The following is a 15,864-nucleotide window of genomic DNA, read 5'->3' as shown; positions in this document are numbered from 1 at the left end:
TATTATGGAAAACTTCAAATCTATACAAAAGTAGACAGAACTGTACAATGAACCCCCATGTAATCATGTCAACAATGACCTACTGATAGGCAATCTAGTTTCATGGATACCACCACTCACTTGCTCCTTCCCATATTATTTTGAAGCAAATCCCAGACACCTTATCATTTTCTCCATAATACACACTTGGGTATGAATCTTTAAAAGATGAAAACATTTTGGCAAAACTACAATACCATTACCTTCCCTAAAAAATTGAAGAACAATCCCGTAACTTCATCAAATATCCAGTGTTCCAATTTGCAGTGGTCTCACAAATGTCATCATTACTTTTAAAGTGCATTTGTTTGGATCAGGATCCCAACAGGGCCTACACATTGCAACTGGCTGACCTGTTATTTAGGTCTCTTTTAATTTATAGGTTCCTCTTCCACTTCACCCCTCCCCCCACCCCACCCCAACACGTGCAATTCATTTCTTGGTAAAAAAGGGTCATCTGTCCTAAAGAGCTTCCTACAGTCCATACTCTCAACCACTACATTGTTCTGCCTCTGGGGAGCTGTGATATGCACTTCTCATTCCACAAGATTTCAGAGAGGGCAGACCTCTAGACCTTAGACCCTAGGCCGGCTGGAGCTCATTCACTAACTCCAAGAAATTCTAAGTAAAACCTCTAGATGTGAATATGTGCATTTTGGGGAGATGGGATCCACTGGGTTTTCCGAATGATCTCATGTCCCCCAAACAATTAACGATCATTAATTCTGGTCCAGGTTTCTCATTTTAGAGATATAAAAAACAGACACTCGGGTAGCTGAGTTGTCCAAGCTCACACAAATATTCATAACACAGTGAGGACAAAAACATGGCTGTCAAGCCCCCCGATCTGGCATTTCATCTTCTGTTCCATGCCACATACACGAAAGGGGAGAAGGAAGAGTGATTTGAGACATGGGACGGGAGAGGAGGTATCAAATGCATCTATTTCCCTGTTATTTCAAGGTTGCCAATACTTGAATTAATGGATTCACTTCCTGTCTACATTTGGAATCTAAAACTGGAATCAATATTACTGCCACATTGCTGTCACATTTCTCTTTCCCCCTACTGGTAAGAGCCTTATTAGGCCAGAGATATCTGACAAGCAGGATGCCAAGATCAATGGTCCCTCGTGTGCTGAAGGAGGAATATCTCTCCCAGCTGTGAGAGGACTGAAGCACTAGACTGAGAACCAGTCACTAGCCGATGGTTTCTTAATCTTTTTTGGTCTGGGGATTTCTCATCAGTGAAATGAATGGGCTGAATTGTGTCAATCACATTCCAAGTTTTTTAAGTTTTTTGACTCTGACCACGATAATTAATTTGAGTGGGTGTGTATGTATACATCTCGAAAATTTTTTCACTAAATTATTTTGACCCATACAACATGGGATCCATCCTGGTAATTTATATTCCATTTCTTTCTTTTTTTTTTTTTTTAAATTCTGGTTGTTGTCACAATCCACTAAGTTGATTTTAAAACCTACTAGTGGGGATCCACTAGCAGTTTGCAAAATACTTTTTCAGGTGATTTCCAAGTCATCATTCATTCATTTACTTGGTCAGTTCTTTCACCACTGTTTATTGAGTGTGAGGTGCCAGGCACTGGGATGGGAGCTAGAAAATGGCAATGAACATAACGAAGAACCTCCCCCAGAAGCTTACCTTCTGAGGAATCTCTAATTCTGTGAGCTAAGGTTTGAGAGGCTTTGCCAGAGGGAAGGAGTGGGTCTGACTGAAGGGAGGAAAAAGCAGCAGAAACAAGTTTTTTCAACCCCCTAGAAGGAGCCAATTGCAAGACTAAAATAGTCTGAATCCGAATTGTGTGATTTTGCGTCAAATGAAGATTTCCTGCACATCCTAAATCTGCTCGGAAATCACTGTGGCTGCTTCTCTCTCCTTTTTCCGTAGTTTACAAAGATCAAAGTGGTTGACCGGCACTCTTTTTAGGTAGGAGATCCCAGAGACCAAGGAGTGATGGAAATGAATGGTAGAGAGCACTGTGACCCAGGGACACTCCCCTGCAAGGTCTTCTCTGCAGTCACTCACTCACCACACCCCCAGCCCGTTCAAACCTACAGGTGCGTAATTAATTTGGTTTGTTTTCCAGAAACTGTGCTGTACCACTTCTATCCAGCAGAGGGAAGCAGAGCACCAAATCACTGCAGAAATAGCCAGGAGACAGACACACACACACATGCATGCACACACATGTACACACACATGTCTGTACACACACACGTGTGCTTGATATTTGTCCTGTGATTTTAGGTACTGAAGAATAAGAATGTCACAGGACTGAAAACAAATTCTGGGTGAAGCTGAAATGTTTATTTTTGGTGACTGCTTATAGCCTCTGTAAGTCTGACATCTCCCATCAGGAGTTCCTGGGAGCCGTCATCCACCATGAGGCCCTCTTTTGGGCTTCGCCTTCAGGCAGTCTGCTCTTTCCATTTTTGCCATTCCCCAAGCTTTGCAACACCTGCTAAGGTCATGCACCGTCTCTGTGGTCTTCTGAGTCCAGGCTTAATGCACAGCCTTCAAACCATGACACTTTCTACTCCAGCTGCCAGGGGCGGTCACATTCCTGCTCCCTCCCATATATTCCACAACATAGGAAACGGCGAGGACAGACGGAAGCACATCCATGTGGAGTGGTCACGACAGGGAGAAATGGGACATAAAGTCTTTCTCACACCAAACCTTCTCAGGGTCCAAGAAGTTTTCTGAAACCCTGCCTTTTTCTCTCCTCCTTCACAGACCTGTCCCTGTGCTTTTGAGCACTGATGCAGCACTGCCTGGCTTCCCCTCCTCAGAGGTGATGGCATTTTTACGAGGCCACAGACCAAGAGAAGTTTTCTTCATCAAGCATTTCTAGGGTGGGAAAGTAGTTAAAATCCACTCTGTTAACCAAGTAACTAGTGTGCTCTTCCGGGAAAGAAAGGCATTTGAGCAGAGGGCACTCCAAATGAAAACAGATGCCACAGTGGACAATAGGCTTTCACGTGACTCACCATTTCCAGCCTCCATGGGCTCCTTCCCTACCCAACCAGGGGATAGAGACCGTGCAGTGTGCAGTAGCCCAGAAGGCTCTTCAAAGTGTACCCTAATGCCATGGATTTACTTTTATTAAGGGAGAGGGAGGGAGGGATCGTATAACAAATAAAAATGGCAAGTAATAGGATATATTGGAGTATATGAGGAAGCCATTTGGTGTAAACCTAATTTGGCCTGACCCTATCTTTCCAAAAGGGCCTGACCAAGGCTGTTGAGCGTGCACTGTATATCCGCTTTAGAGATTCCCTATGGCAAGAGCAAAGGCCCTTGAGATAAAGGTGCAACATCCCTCTCCCTCCCAATGTTGGCATCTCCTTAAAGATTAAGCATCTTTCTTTAGGCTGGGAACCGAGTGCAGCGCTCATCTGTGACCCCCCCAGCCCGAGGCAACACATCTGCCACCGCGCGGCGTTCACTGAGACAGCAGACCTATCTGCCATTTCCATCAATCGCTGTGCTGACAGAGCAGCCTCGTGACTATTGTGAAAGGGGCATTTCAATCACATGTGAAACATACTCTTTGAGGGTATATAACCACCCTGTATACCCCCACTTCTTTGGAGTGCTCTGTTCCTTTGTGGAAAGACTCTCCCGGGTTATAATCCTAAGATTTAAGCTCAGAATAAACTCACCCAAATTTTCATTTATAGATTGGTTATGGGTTATTTTCGTCGACAGAGTTCACGGCTATCATGAAGAGTTGGCAAAGACGATAGTCACCCGTGATTCTGGGTACTCAGCATCAGTGAGGTGGAGCAAAGTGGGAGAGGCATCTTCTCTTCGAAGGTTGAACTTGCCATCTTGAAATATTCTCCTGGTGGCTGGCTTCCACCCTAGGTCAGTGGCTATGGTATAATGCAATGGACACATACTTTTAAAGTTTTCAGTAACTTCAACGATGCTAAGCAATTCACTGATTTTAAAAACATGTATTCAATGCCTGCATTGAGGTAGTAGACCAATAGCAAATGAAAAATTTAAAAGGTGAAAAAAATAAAAAGGACAAGAATGGAAAATAGAAGTAGTAAGGGGAGAGGAAGAGTTAGTAGACAGGAAACTTTGGGCAGAGTGTGGTAGACAGCCACCAGTAACTACTTCAGGTGCCACCAAGGGATTCACGTCCTGGGCCCCCTGAGCTCGAGGCCTACTAGTGAAACCCAACAGGGAGATTTGCTCTGAGAAGCAGCAAGAAAACTAAAGTAGCTGTCTGTATTGGCAGTAAAACGATCCATGACACGGAGACCTGCCTTCTGTGTCAGGCCTGCCACTCACGTTCCTAAACTGGCTTATCAGAAATAGCTGTGGCAAAAATCAGATTCCTGAGCCCCGTTTCAGACCTAACGAATCCAATGTGTGGGCACCCGGGTTTTGCTTACTTTTTGTTTTTATTTCTAAGTTCCTTAGCGCTGACGGATAGCTTTTTTTTTTTCTTTCCTGAAAATGTTTCAGGAACAGGATTGCATTTCTTTTAAGGAATGATAATTTAAACAGGTTTCGTAAAAAGCGCCAGAGACGAGAACAGCTACAATCCTGACAACAGTTCACCTCACTTATTTCGTTCTTTCTTATGACTTATTTGGTCCTGATTTTCCTGGCCGCTGCAGGGAGGCATACACTAGAGATCAGAAGTGAGAATGAGCACCGTGTAGCTCTTCAGTCAACAAACACTGAGTGTCCTGAGGCCGATATGCAAGGCCCGGCCTACAAGAACTGAGAAGGTGCATAACTGCGGAGATTGAACAAAAAATATAAAGTAGAATAAAGAAAGGCGAAGACGGAAAAAAGATAATGGGGCTGTGGGAGGATTAGGGACCAGATGGATGCATCAGTTACATCCTTGACCCGCAGAGATACAACCATGAATAATCCACAGCCCCTGCCCCCAAGAAGCACGGTCCCGGGTAGGTAACACTTTGACTGGAAGCAACCATTCACATCACAGTGTGAACTGGGACAAGGGGCCCTTTTCCCAGAGTTGGGAGCAGAGGGCGTGAGCTCACGGCGCAGGCGGGGCGCGGCGGGAAGTGGGGTGGGAAAGAAGGCAACGTCCCTTCTACCGTAACCCATCTCAAGGCGGCTAAGACCCCTGGACTGCACCGCGAGAACTAGCGTCTCCATATCACCAGCTCCCAAATCTCTGCGGCTGGAGCGGGGAGGGCGGGACCAGTCCCCAACGCCCGCCAGCCCCTCCCCTTTCTCGTCGGCCACTTACCGCGAGAACGCGAAGCCCCCAGGCGGCGCACGCGCAGACCTGTCACGCCAGCGCCTCCGGCCCCGCCCTCCCCTCGCGGGCGCGCAGGATGTTTGGCATTGCCATGGAGCTTCAGGAAGCCGGCGGACGCGCCTCGTCGCCCGGGCAACTGGGGAGGACAAAACCCGACCCAGGTGGCGGCGGCAAGAGCGGCTGCGATGGCGTCCAACCCCGTGCATGGCCTGCCCTTTCTCCCGGGCATGTCCTTTAAGGACTCCACGGTGAGGACTTCTCTGCCGGCCCCCACCTGTCCCCGCTGCCCGGCGGCCTCGACGGGCTGGCCGCGTGGTGCACCTCGGTTCTCCTGCACCCACGATTGTCCTCTCTCCCTTCAAACTGGTGCCCTGTTCCCTCTTCTCTGCCGCATTTGTCGTCCTCCCAGACCCAGCCTCATCCTCTCTCTCCCGTGCTTTGCCCTCCACTCCCTCCCTCTCTAGTGTTTCCACTCCACACTGGCAGTCTTTGGCCTCGTTCCTTCTCATCCTCGGAGCCGCGTTCTTCCTTGCTGCTCTGCTCCTGTAGCCCCGGCCTCTGTTCCCTCTAGATCACGGTTTTCCTTCCCCTCCTTACTCCCAAGTTCTAAGTCCTCTCCCTAGCTCATTCTCCCACACCCTACCCGTCTCTGCCTAGCGTCTTCCTTAGCACTACCCCCGCCCCCTAGCCTCGTCCCCTTCTCCCACTCAGCCTCTCTACATCTTCATCCTTATTCCCACAACCCCATCCCCCCCCCTCCCCAGGCCCATCATTCCCGCCCCTCCTCCTCCCTCTTCTGAATCCTGGACCCAGTAATCCTTCCCATTCCCAGCTCCATTTCCTGTCTTATCATTTCCACTCATTCTCTTCTCTCCTGCCTGGTCCTTTTCCGCAATCTCCACCCTTCTCATTTATGCTTCTGCCCAACCCCATCCCTTTTCTGTCCAGCACTTCTGCCTGTTCTACAATCTAGTGTCACCTTCTCATTCTTGTTTTATCTTCTTTCTTAGTTGCTGTTTCTCCAAAAGTTAGACTTTCAACCCTTGCCTGTCTTCCTCCCAAACCGGCCTTCCCTGCTTTGTGGGAGAGAATTCCATTCCAGTTCCTTCAACCACAATTGACAAGTTGTGTTTTTCCTTCCTCCAGCCCTATTCTTTTTGTTCTAACATTTTTGTAAAAGATTCCTGTTTAGATTTTGTTTTGCTCCTTTCCTACCTTAAGTGTTTTTAGTTGTGTTCGCTAGACGAAATTGAAGAGGAAAAATAATGCTTGTTTTTTTCTCCTGACATAGTTTAACTGACAAAATTATTTAGTATTTAATTTTAACGGGGTTATTGAAATATATGTTGGAAGATCAATATTGAGATTCAGTAGGCTGATTATCATAGATGAGGCCATAATATTTTATATTTATATAGTTTCAGAATTTATAGGTTTCTCTCCGTGGTCATAAAGGTAGGACAAAATATGTAGTCAATTTATCTTCTTTGAGAGAATGAGTTGAAATTGAAAGGCTGGTGAAAGGATTTGGATTCTGAATCTCTTCTTTGTAATTATTCTTGCATTAGGACAGCATCATAGATTTTTCACTGCCGTGAACTTTTCAGTTTTATGTAATTTAGAAAATGTTGTAGGCACATTCCTGCCCTGTGCAGGAGCCACCTGAGCATTTGGTGGTGGTGAGTGTGGGTTACCCACAAGGCAGGGTTGAGTTGATTTGGGGGTTACAGAGGTGTGGACTGGAGGTGCCAGTCTCTGAGAACATATATTGCCATACTACAAGTAAGATGGGCTATGCAGTGGAGCCCTTTCATATTTTAAATACACTGGCCAAGTGCCAACCCATTTACTTATTTGAGATTTAAAAAACATAGTCATTGTCTTCAGCACTGAAGGACTAGGTGTGTCTAACTCTCAAGTCATTCAGAGGTGACCATAATGACTAAGAAGGGTCAGGGGGCCTGAGGTTGCCCTGCCTGGGGTGCTCATGAGGCTCCACCGATAAAGATCATATAGTTGAGTGATGGTAGAGAAAAAAAGCGGGAAAGCAAACGAAGCAGCTGATGTTGCTTCTGTCCTTAGAGGTGGAAGAAAAGGAGCTTGAAGTTATCCGAGTTACCCAGTGAAGACGTCAGCTCAGCCCACTTTGTTCTAAGTTGTGTGTGTTATGCATCTGGAGCAGTCCTTTCAACTGGTTTGTGACCCTGAACCTGTGACCCCAAAAAAAGGTCCACAGTCTATAACTCTTTTAGCAGAAGAAGTTTACTCTATTGTATCTTTTATGCTAGTACAGATCTTGAAAATGGTAGGTTGGGCTGCAAAGAAACTAGGAGGTAGGTAAGTCATTTTTTCTTAAAAAAAAATCTTATGATTAATCCTCAATTTTATATTTATGTCTATATATTTATATGTGTGTGTATATATATGATTTAAAAAGTAACCTAACATTGCACAGAACAGAAAAAGGAAAAAATATTCCATCAACCTAACATAACCTCCAGTTTTCCTTTCCACTTTTTCCTCCAGTTTTATTGAGATATAATTGACATACAACACTGTGTAAGTTTCAAGCGAGTAACCGGTTGATTTGATACACTTATGTTTTGCAAAATGATTACCAGATAGCATTAGCTAATGCCACTGTCCTGTCACATAATTACCGTTTCTTTTTTTTGGTGAGAACATTTGAGATCTACTCTCTTAACTTTCAAGTATATAGTACAGTATTATTAGCTGTAATCGTCATGTGGTACATTGGATCCTTGGAACTCTTTCATCTTGTAACTGAAGAAACTGGAAGTTTGTGCCCTTTGCCCAGTATCTCCCCATTTCTTCCACCTCCTAGCCCCTGGTAACCACCACTCTGCTCTCTGTTTCTTTGAGTTTGGCTTTTTTAGATTCCACATATAATGAGATCATACAATATTTGTCTTTCTCTTTCTGACTTATTTTACTTGGCATAATGCCCTCAAGTTTCATCCAAGTTGTCGTAAATGGCAGGATTTCTTTCTTCCTCATGACTGAATAATATTCCATTATATCTATATTAACCCCTTATCAGATATATCGTTTGCACATGTTTTCTCCCATTCCATAGGCTGCCTTTTCATTTTGTTGATTGTTTATGTTGCTGTGTGGAAGCTTTTTAGTTTGATGTAGTCCCATTTATTTATTTTTGCTTTTGTTTCGTATGCTTTTGATGTCATATCCAAAAAATTGTTGCCAAGAACAACGTCAAGGAGCTTTCCCCCTGTGTTTTCTTCTAAGAGTTTTGGTTTAAGTCTAATTCATTTTGAGTTAGTTTTCTTGAGTGGTGTAAGATAGGGGTCCAGTTTCATCCTTCTGCATGTGATTATCCAGTTTTCCCAACACCATTTATTTTGAAGAGACTATCCTGACCCCATTGTGTGTTTTTGACTCCCTTGTCAAAGATTAATTGCCCATATATTCAAGAGTTTATTTCTGCACTCTTGATTCTGTTCCATTGGTCTGTGTGTCTGTTTTTATGACAGTACCGTGCTGTTTTGATTTCTGTAGTTTTGCAGTGTAGTTTGAAATCAGGAAGTGTGATGACTCCAGCTTTGTTTTTTTCTCAGGATTGCGTTGGCTATTTGGGGTCATTTGTGTCTCTATACAAATTTTAGGATTTTTTTTTCTATTTCTGCGAAAAATGTCATTGGAATTTTGCTATACTACTGTGTACTGGGGGGATTTGGGGAAAAGAAGAAGAAGGAAAAAAAAAAGAAGATTGGCAACAGTTGTTAGCTCAGGTGCCAATCTTTAAAACAAAAAAGAATTTGTGAGTGTTCCCGCCTCTTCAGTTTTTTGGAAGAGCTTGAGAAGGAGTGGCATTAATTTTTCTTTAAATGTTTGGTGGGTTTCATCAGTGAAACCATCTGGTCCTGGGCTTTTCTCTGTTGGGAGGTTTTTGATTACTGATTCAGTCTCTTTACTGGTCTGTGCAGATTTTCTGTTTCTTCATGATTCAGTCTTGGTAGGTTGTATCTTAGGAATTTATCCGTTTCTTCTAAGTTATCCAGTTTGTTGGCATATGCTTGTTCATAGTAGTCTCTCATGATTGTTTTTATTTCTGTGGTATCTGTTGTAGTGTCTCCTCTTTCATTTCTGTTTTCTTTGAGTCTTCTTTCTTTTTTTCTTAAATAGTCTAGCTAAAGGTTTGTCATTTTGTTTCTTTTCAAAACACCAGCTCTTAGTTTCATTAATCTTTTCAATCATTTTTCTAGTCTATATTTCATTTATTTCTGCTCTGATCTTTGTTATTTTCTTCCTTCTCCTAACTTTGGGCTTAGTTCTTTTTCTAGTTCCTTGAAGTATAAAGTGAGGTGGTTTATTTGAGATCTTTCTTGTTTCTTAATGCACTCATTTATCTTAAAATTCCCTCTTAGAACTGCTTTTACAGCGTCCTGTTGGTTTTCAAATGTTGTGCTTCCATTTTTGTTTTTTTCAAGATATTTGTTTTTTCCCCTTTGATTTCTTCTTTGACCTGTTGGCTGTTCAGGAGTGTGTTGTTCAATTTTCACGTTTGTAAATTTTCCAGGTTTCTTTCTGTTATTTATTTCTGTTTTCATACCATTGTGGTCAGAAAAGATACTTGGTGTGATTTCAGTCTTACTAAATTTGTTGAGACTTGTTTTGTGACCTGTCATATGATTTATCTTGGAGAATGTTCTGTGTGTACTTGAGAAGAGTGTGTATTCTGCTGCTGTTGGATGGATTATTCTATATATGACTGTTAGGTCTGTTTGATCCAAAGTATGGTTCAAGTCATGTTTTTTTTTTATTTTCTATCTGGCTGATATATCTATTGTTGAAAGTGGGGTATTGAAGTCTCCTGCTATTATTGGTTTGTTGTCTGCTTTTCCCTTCTGATCTGTTAGCATTTCCTTAATATATTTAGGAGCTTTGATGTTGAGTGCATATATATTACAATTGTTCTATCTTCTTGATGAATTGACCCCCTTTTCATCATATAATGATCATCTTTGTGTCTTGTTACCGTTTTTTTCTTAAAGTCTGTTTTGTGTGATATAAGTATAGCTACCCTTGCTCTTTTTCTGTTTCCACTTGCATGGCATGTCTTTTTCTATACCTTCAGTTTCAGCCTGTGTGTCCTTAAAACTGAAGTGAGTCTCTTGTAAGCATCGTGTATTTGGGTCTTGTTTTTTTAAATCCATCCAGCTTGCCTTTTGATTGGAGAATTCAGTTCATTTACATTTAGAGAAATTATTGGTAGGTAAAGGACTTCCTAATGCCATCTTACTGTTTTCTGGCTGTTTTGTAGTTCCCTTGTTTCTTTCTTCCTCTCTTGCTGCCTTCCTTTGTGAATTGATGATTTTCCATAGTGGTATGTTCGAATTCTCTTCTCTTCATCTTTTGTGATTCTACTGTAGGTTTTTCTTTATGGTTACAATGAGGCTTACATAAAACATACATACATATATACGTGTGTGTATATATATATATATAAAACACTCTTTTATGCTGTTAGCCATTCAAATTTGATCACATACAAAAACTGTTCTTTTACTCTCCTCCCTTCATGTTTTGTACGTCATCATTTACGTTTTTTTATGTTGTGTATCCATTGACAAATTGTCGAAGCTATAGCTGTTTTTAATACTGTTTTCCTTTGACCTTTACACTAGAGTTAGGTAGTTAACACGTCACTATATTGCAGTGTTAGGGTATTCTGAATCTGACTCTATGCTTACCTTTACCAGTGTGTTATATATTTTCATGTTAATAATTAACACCTTTTTGTTTCAGCTTGAAGAACTCCTTTCAGGATTTCTTGTAAGGCAGGTTTAGTGGTGATGAATTCCTTCAGCTTTTGTTTACTGGGGCAAGTCTTTATCTCGCCTTCATTTCTGAAAGACTAGTTTTCTGGGTGAAGTATTCTTGGTTGGCAGTCTCTTTCCTTCAGTACTTTGAATAGGTCATCCCACTCTCTCTTTGCCTGCAAGGTCTCTGCTGAGAAATCCACTGATAGCCCTATGGAGGTTCCCTTGTATGAGAGAATTTTTTTTTCCTTTTACTGCTTTTAAAATTCTATCTTTGATTTTAGGCAATTTTATTATTATGTGTCTTGGAGAAGATCATTTTGGATTGAAATCTTGACCTATTGGCTTCATGAACTTGGAAGTCCAAATCCCTCCCCAGGTTTTGGAAGTTCTTAGCCATTATTTCTTTAGATAAGCTTTGTACTACTTTCTCCCTCTTTTCTCCTTCTGAGACTTCAGTGATACATCATTGTTTCTTTTGTTGGTGTTCCATAAGTCCTGTAGGCTTTCTTCATTCTTTTTCATTCTTTTTCCTTTTTTCTCCTCTTATTGGATAATTTCAATTGATTTGACTTCTAGCTCATTGATTCTTTCTTCTGCTTGTTCAAGGCTTCTGTTGAAGCTGCTATTGAATTCTTCAGTTCACTTGTATTCTTCAGCTCTAAAATTTCTGTTTGGCTCTTTTTTGTGTTTTCTATCTCTTTGTTGAACTTCTCATTTTCTTCTTGTATCATTTTCCTGAGATCACTAAATTGTTTATCTGTATTCTCTTGTAGCTCCCTGAGCATCTTTAGGACGGTTATTTTGAATTTTTTTTATCAGGCAATTCCTGGTTCTCCATTTCTTTGGGGCCAGTTACTATAGATTTACTGTGTTCTTTTAGTGGAGTTGTGTTACCCTGATTCTTTGTGATCTCTTGCATAGGTGTCTTCACATTTGAAGAAGTGGTCCTGTCTTCCAGACTTTATGGACTGACTTCAGTAAGGGCAGCCTTTCACCTGTGGATGCGAGCACACTGAAGCATGCTGTGATCCTAGAGGTTCAGGGCACCAAGTACAGGGGTGTGTGCAGCACTGGGTTGGTGGGGAGGGTCCGTGATGTCTCTTCAGCTCAGGCCACTGGGGTCTACAGCATCAACAACTGTGTGGTCCTTGGCAAGCACTGCATGGGGTCCACAGTGGTTGCAAGGGCTGTTATGGTCTTCATTGGTCCCTCCAGGTCCAGCAGCTAGGGACCAGCGCAAGCAGTAGTGGTGGCCAGAGCCAGTGGTGTACACATACTTGGCTGCAGGGAGCCAGCTACAGGTGCCTATGTAGTGGCAGGGGCCTATTGCACACATAGTGGTGAGGGCCAGAGCAGGCAGCAAGGACCTGAGCCAACTTTAAGCTCACTGGCAGCTGCAGAGGCGCTTGCTGTCAGTGTGCTCTCCTGTGGCTGCACACTCTCCCCCTGGGCATGCACACTGCAGTGGAAGCCACTGATGGGGGTTGGGCTAGTCATGTGCCATTGCACTGCTGGAGGGGCTAGCTCCAAGTACACGCATAGCAGTGGGGGTCAGCCAGGGGGGCGGGGTCTATACTGGTGTCTTGCGCTTGAGCAGCTGCAGAGGCCTGAGCTGGCTGCCAGTGGAGTTCCTGGGCTCTCGTGGGGACGGGTAGGGGAGGAAGTGAGGAGGGCTGCAGGTGGCTGGTGTCGGCAAACATGAATACCTGTGAGTTGAAGGCTGATGAAATCTGCAGAGAGTACATGGTGGCTGTGTCTGTGATGACCATTGGCTTTGAGTCAGTGGCAAAATCTGCTGGGTTTGTCTGCTGAGCAGGTCTCTGAACCACAGTCACTCCTACTAAGTGCCTGCTGCCAGTCGCCACTGCTTTTCCTCCTTGTTCCTAGCTGGCTTTATACACCTATGCTTTCCCGATCTGCATGGGATGAAACTGAAGTGGGACCTTCATACAGTGCCCCCAAAAGACTGGAGAAGCTGGGTGCTCACCCTCCTCTTCCTTTCCTGGCAAGGGGAACTCTTTCTAGCCGAGAAGTTCCCTGTTGGCACTGAAGAATGCTGGCCTGGGGCATGGGATGATGCAAGCAAGATGAAGCTGTTTTCTTTCTCTTCTTCTGGGGTTATTCTGAAATTTTCTGTTTCACTGTGTGGCTAAAACCTTCTAAAGGTGGACTCTGGAGCTCTTCCAGAGCTGTTTTTGTTTGTGGATAGCAATCCAATCATTGATCTTTGTGGAGACATGAGGAGGCTGGGGTCGCCTATGTCACCATTTTAGTCTCCTCAGCCCCTTCCACTTTTTCCTTTTTATATTTAATCTTTTGTTTTTCTCAATTACTATAAAACTATGTTTGCTTAAAAAAAGCATAATTGAGAAATGTATAATATAGACAGAGAACATTCTCCAAATCCAGTGTCTTCATGCACGTGTTTGCTTGTAATTGTAGTTCACATATAATTTTATATGCTGCTTTTTTGGGTTTATTAAATCGTGAACGGTTTTCCGAGATTGCCACATGGTCTTTAATTTAATGACTGCATAATGGTCCTTGGAGTGAGTTTTCCGTCATTTAACTGCATGTTTGTCTTAGCATTGTTTCCAGTGTTTTACTATTGTAATTAACATTATAATGGTCGGCTTTGGGTGTATTGTTCTTTCTCATAATTTTGGATTATATCCTTAAAATAAAGGATCAGGGGTGGAATTATGGAGTTTAAGACTTTAAATACATAGCATCTACCTGCTTTCCAAGGAGTATGACTGTGTCAATGTCATTGTAACAGGGACCTTTCATTTCAGGCAAAAATTCACTTCACAGAACCAGATCTTCTAGGTCCTGGGGTTTATGACCACCAGATAAGATGAAAAACATGGGAAGACTAGTGAAAAATTGAGTTTATTATTTATTTTATTTTATTTTTTAAAGTATGCTTTTTGGTGAGATTGGCCCTGAGCTAACAACTATTGCCAATCTTCCTCTTTTTTTTTTCTTCCCAAAGCTCCTGTACGTAGTTGAATATGCTAGTTTTAGATCATTCTAGTTCTTGTATGTGGGGTGCTGCCACAGCATGACTTGACCAGCGGTACGTAGGTCCACACCCAGGGTCTGAACTGGCGAACCCCAGGCCACCAAAGTGGAGGGCAAACTTAACCACTCAGCTACAGAGCTGGCCCTAAGAGTTTAGATGAGATAATATTTTAGTTTCTTGTGAAAAGGGAGCTGGTAATTCAGTTGGGCATTCTGGAGCAGGGCTTTAAGTTTTATTTTAAGCTCTGGCTGCTGCTTCCCTCCTTGTTCTTAGCCAAGTGTTTTAGCTTAAAATACAAGAACCTTCTAGGGTAGCCTTTTAGCTATAAGGTTTGTGGTGTTTATAAGCAAAGGTTTAAGTTGTAATATTTTTGAAAGTTAGCTTTCTTGCCTGACAAATATTTGTAAAATGTTATTGACATACTTCTTTTCTCCCTCAGAAAACTGCATTTCATAGATTCCAGACACTGGGCTACAGAAACGGCTATGCAGTTGTTCAACGTCCAACACTTGGGATAGGCGGGGACCGGCTCCAAGTCACCCAGCTGTCCCAGGCTGAACTGGATGACTTGGCGAGTAAGGCATCACTTCTGACTTACGGCCAACCTAAGCAGGCCCCACCTGCAGAGTTCATTCCTGCTCATGTGGCTTTTGACAAAAAGGTATCATCTGGGATTTTAGGCTGACCCTTGAATTCAAATTTCTGAGGGTCAACTGTTTGCTGAAAAGTCAACAGTAAACCACAGGTTTTCTTGATGCTCTGAGGAGAAAATTGTTCCGATGCCTCCACCCTTAGTCATAGACAGCTGAACTCGGGCTTGGAAGAGGCTGTCTTTAGTCAGGAAGCCAGTTACAAAAAATAATTCCCTGTAGATGTCAGTGAAAAATTTTCCAAACACAGTTAAAGAGAAGTTGGATGAATTCTGAATTCTTGAGTTCATATTACTCTCTGTTTATCTGCTCTGTTTTCTCTACTTTTTAACAGTCCTGTGTTCTGTAATGATGACAATTCCTAATCTCTGTGAAATGCAGCATGTCATCATGACAACAGCTCCATCTGTTGTCAGTTTTCTCCAGGCTGTCTCCATCAGTTTCTGTTTTTAAGGGAACATTGCAGGTTTGGCATGACATGACCAAAGGATAGTATAACATTTTGTTTGGGTCTCATTTACCCAGGCTTTTGTGATGTGAGTTGCCTTATTTCCTTCCATTGGCATTTCTACATCATGCTTGATTTCCCTTGTCAGGAGGCCTCTTCTTTTCACTAAGGTGAGGTAGTCCTAACCCTGGCCTTGCAGCAGAATCCCTGGGCGGACTTGAGAAACTTGGATGTCACCCCAACCCTCATTGATTGTAATTCCAAGATGATTTTTATGCATAACTGGGTCTTAGAACTACTGACCAGTTTTTATAAGTTAGCTTTCTTAATTTACTCCTTGCCTATTTTCTTCCTCTTTTTATTTTATTATTTTTGTTAAATTTCTATACCATTTTCATCCAGCTAGTCAAGCTTTATTGAGTACCTGTCAAAGCTGAGGCTGGAAGGTACAAAATAATCTGTTGATGGAACTATGCCATTTGCATTAATAATCACTTAATTTTTAAATGTCTCAGCCAGAATCCATATAATCCTCTCTTCCCCATGTCGGCTCACTCATTTGATAGGAACACATTCACATATATATTCATAGGCTGAACCTAAACATCCACTAAATG

The 15,864-nt window shown here is 42.7% G+C and overlaps 1 protein-coding gene across 5 annotated transcripts in view; it reads left to right on the top strand.

Annotated features, from left to right (window-relative positions):
• Window positions 1-5,376: 5,376 nt before the first annotated feature.
• Window positions 5,377-15,864, top strand: part of EFHC1 (EF-hand domain containing 1) — a 75,397-nt gene continuing 64,909 nt past the window's right edge. The window contains exons 1-3 of one of the 5 annotated variants that reach the window (XM_046638838.1): window positions 5,472-5,568; window positions 12,046-12,182; window positions 14,589-14,724. In XM_046638838.1, coding sequence (XP_046494794.1) covers window positions 14,713-14,724 — 12 coding nt within the window. In that variant the 5' untranslated portion in view covers window positions 5,472-5,568; window positions 12,046-12,182; window positions 14,589-14,712. Of the gene's footprint in view, window positions 5,569-12,045; window positions 12,183-14,588; window positions 14,811-15,864 lie in introns of all 5 variants that reach the window. The other 4 variants (XM_046638836.1, XM_046638834.1, XM_046638833.1 and 1 more) reach the window with 4 other exon arrangements.

The sequence above is a fragment of the Equus quagga genome, chromosome 15, assembly GCF_021613505.1.
Source record: "Equus quagga isolate Etosha38 chromosome 15, UCLA_HA_Equagga_1.0, whole genome shotgun sequence".
NCBI lineage: Eukaryota > Metazoa > Chordata > Mammalia > Perissodactyla > Equidae > Equus > Equus quagga.
Note: the sequence above shows the minus strand (reverse complement) of the source record. Positions and strands in the feature narration are given on the sequence as shown.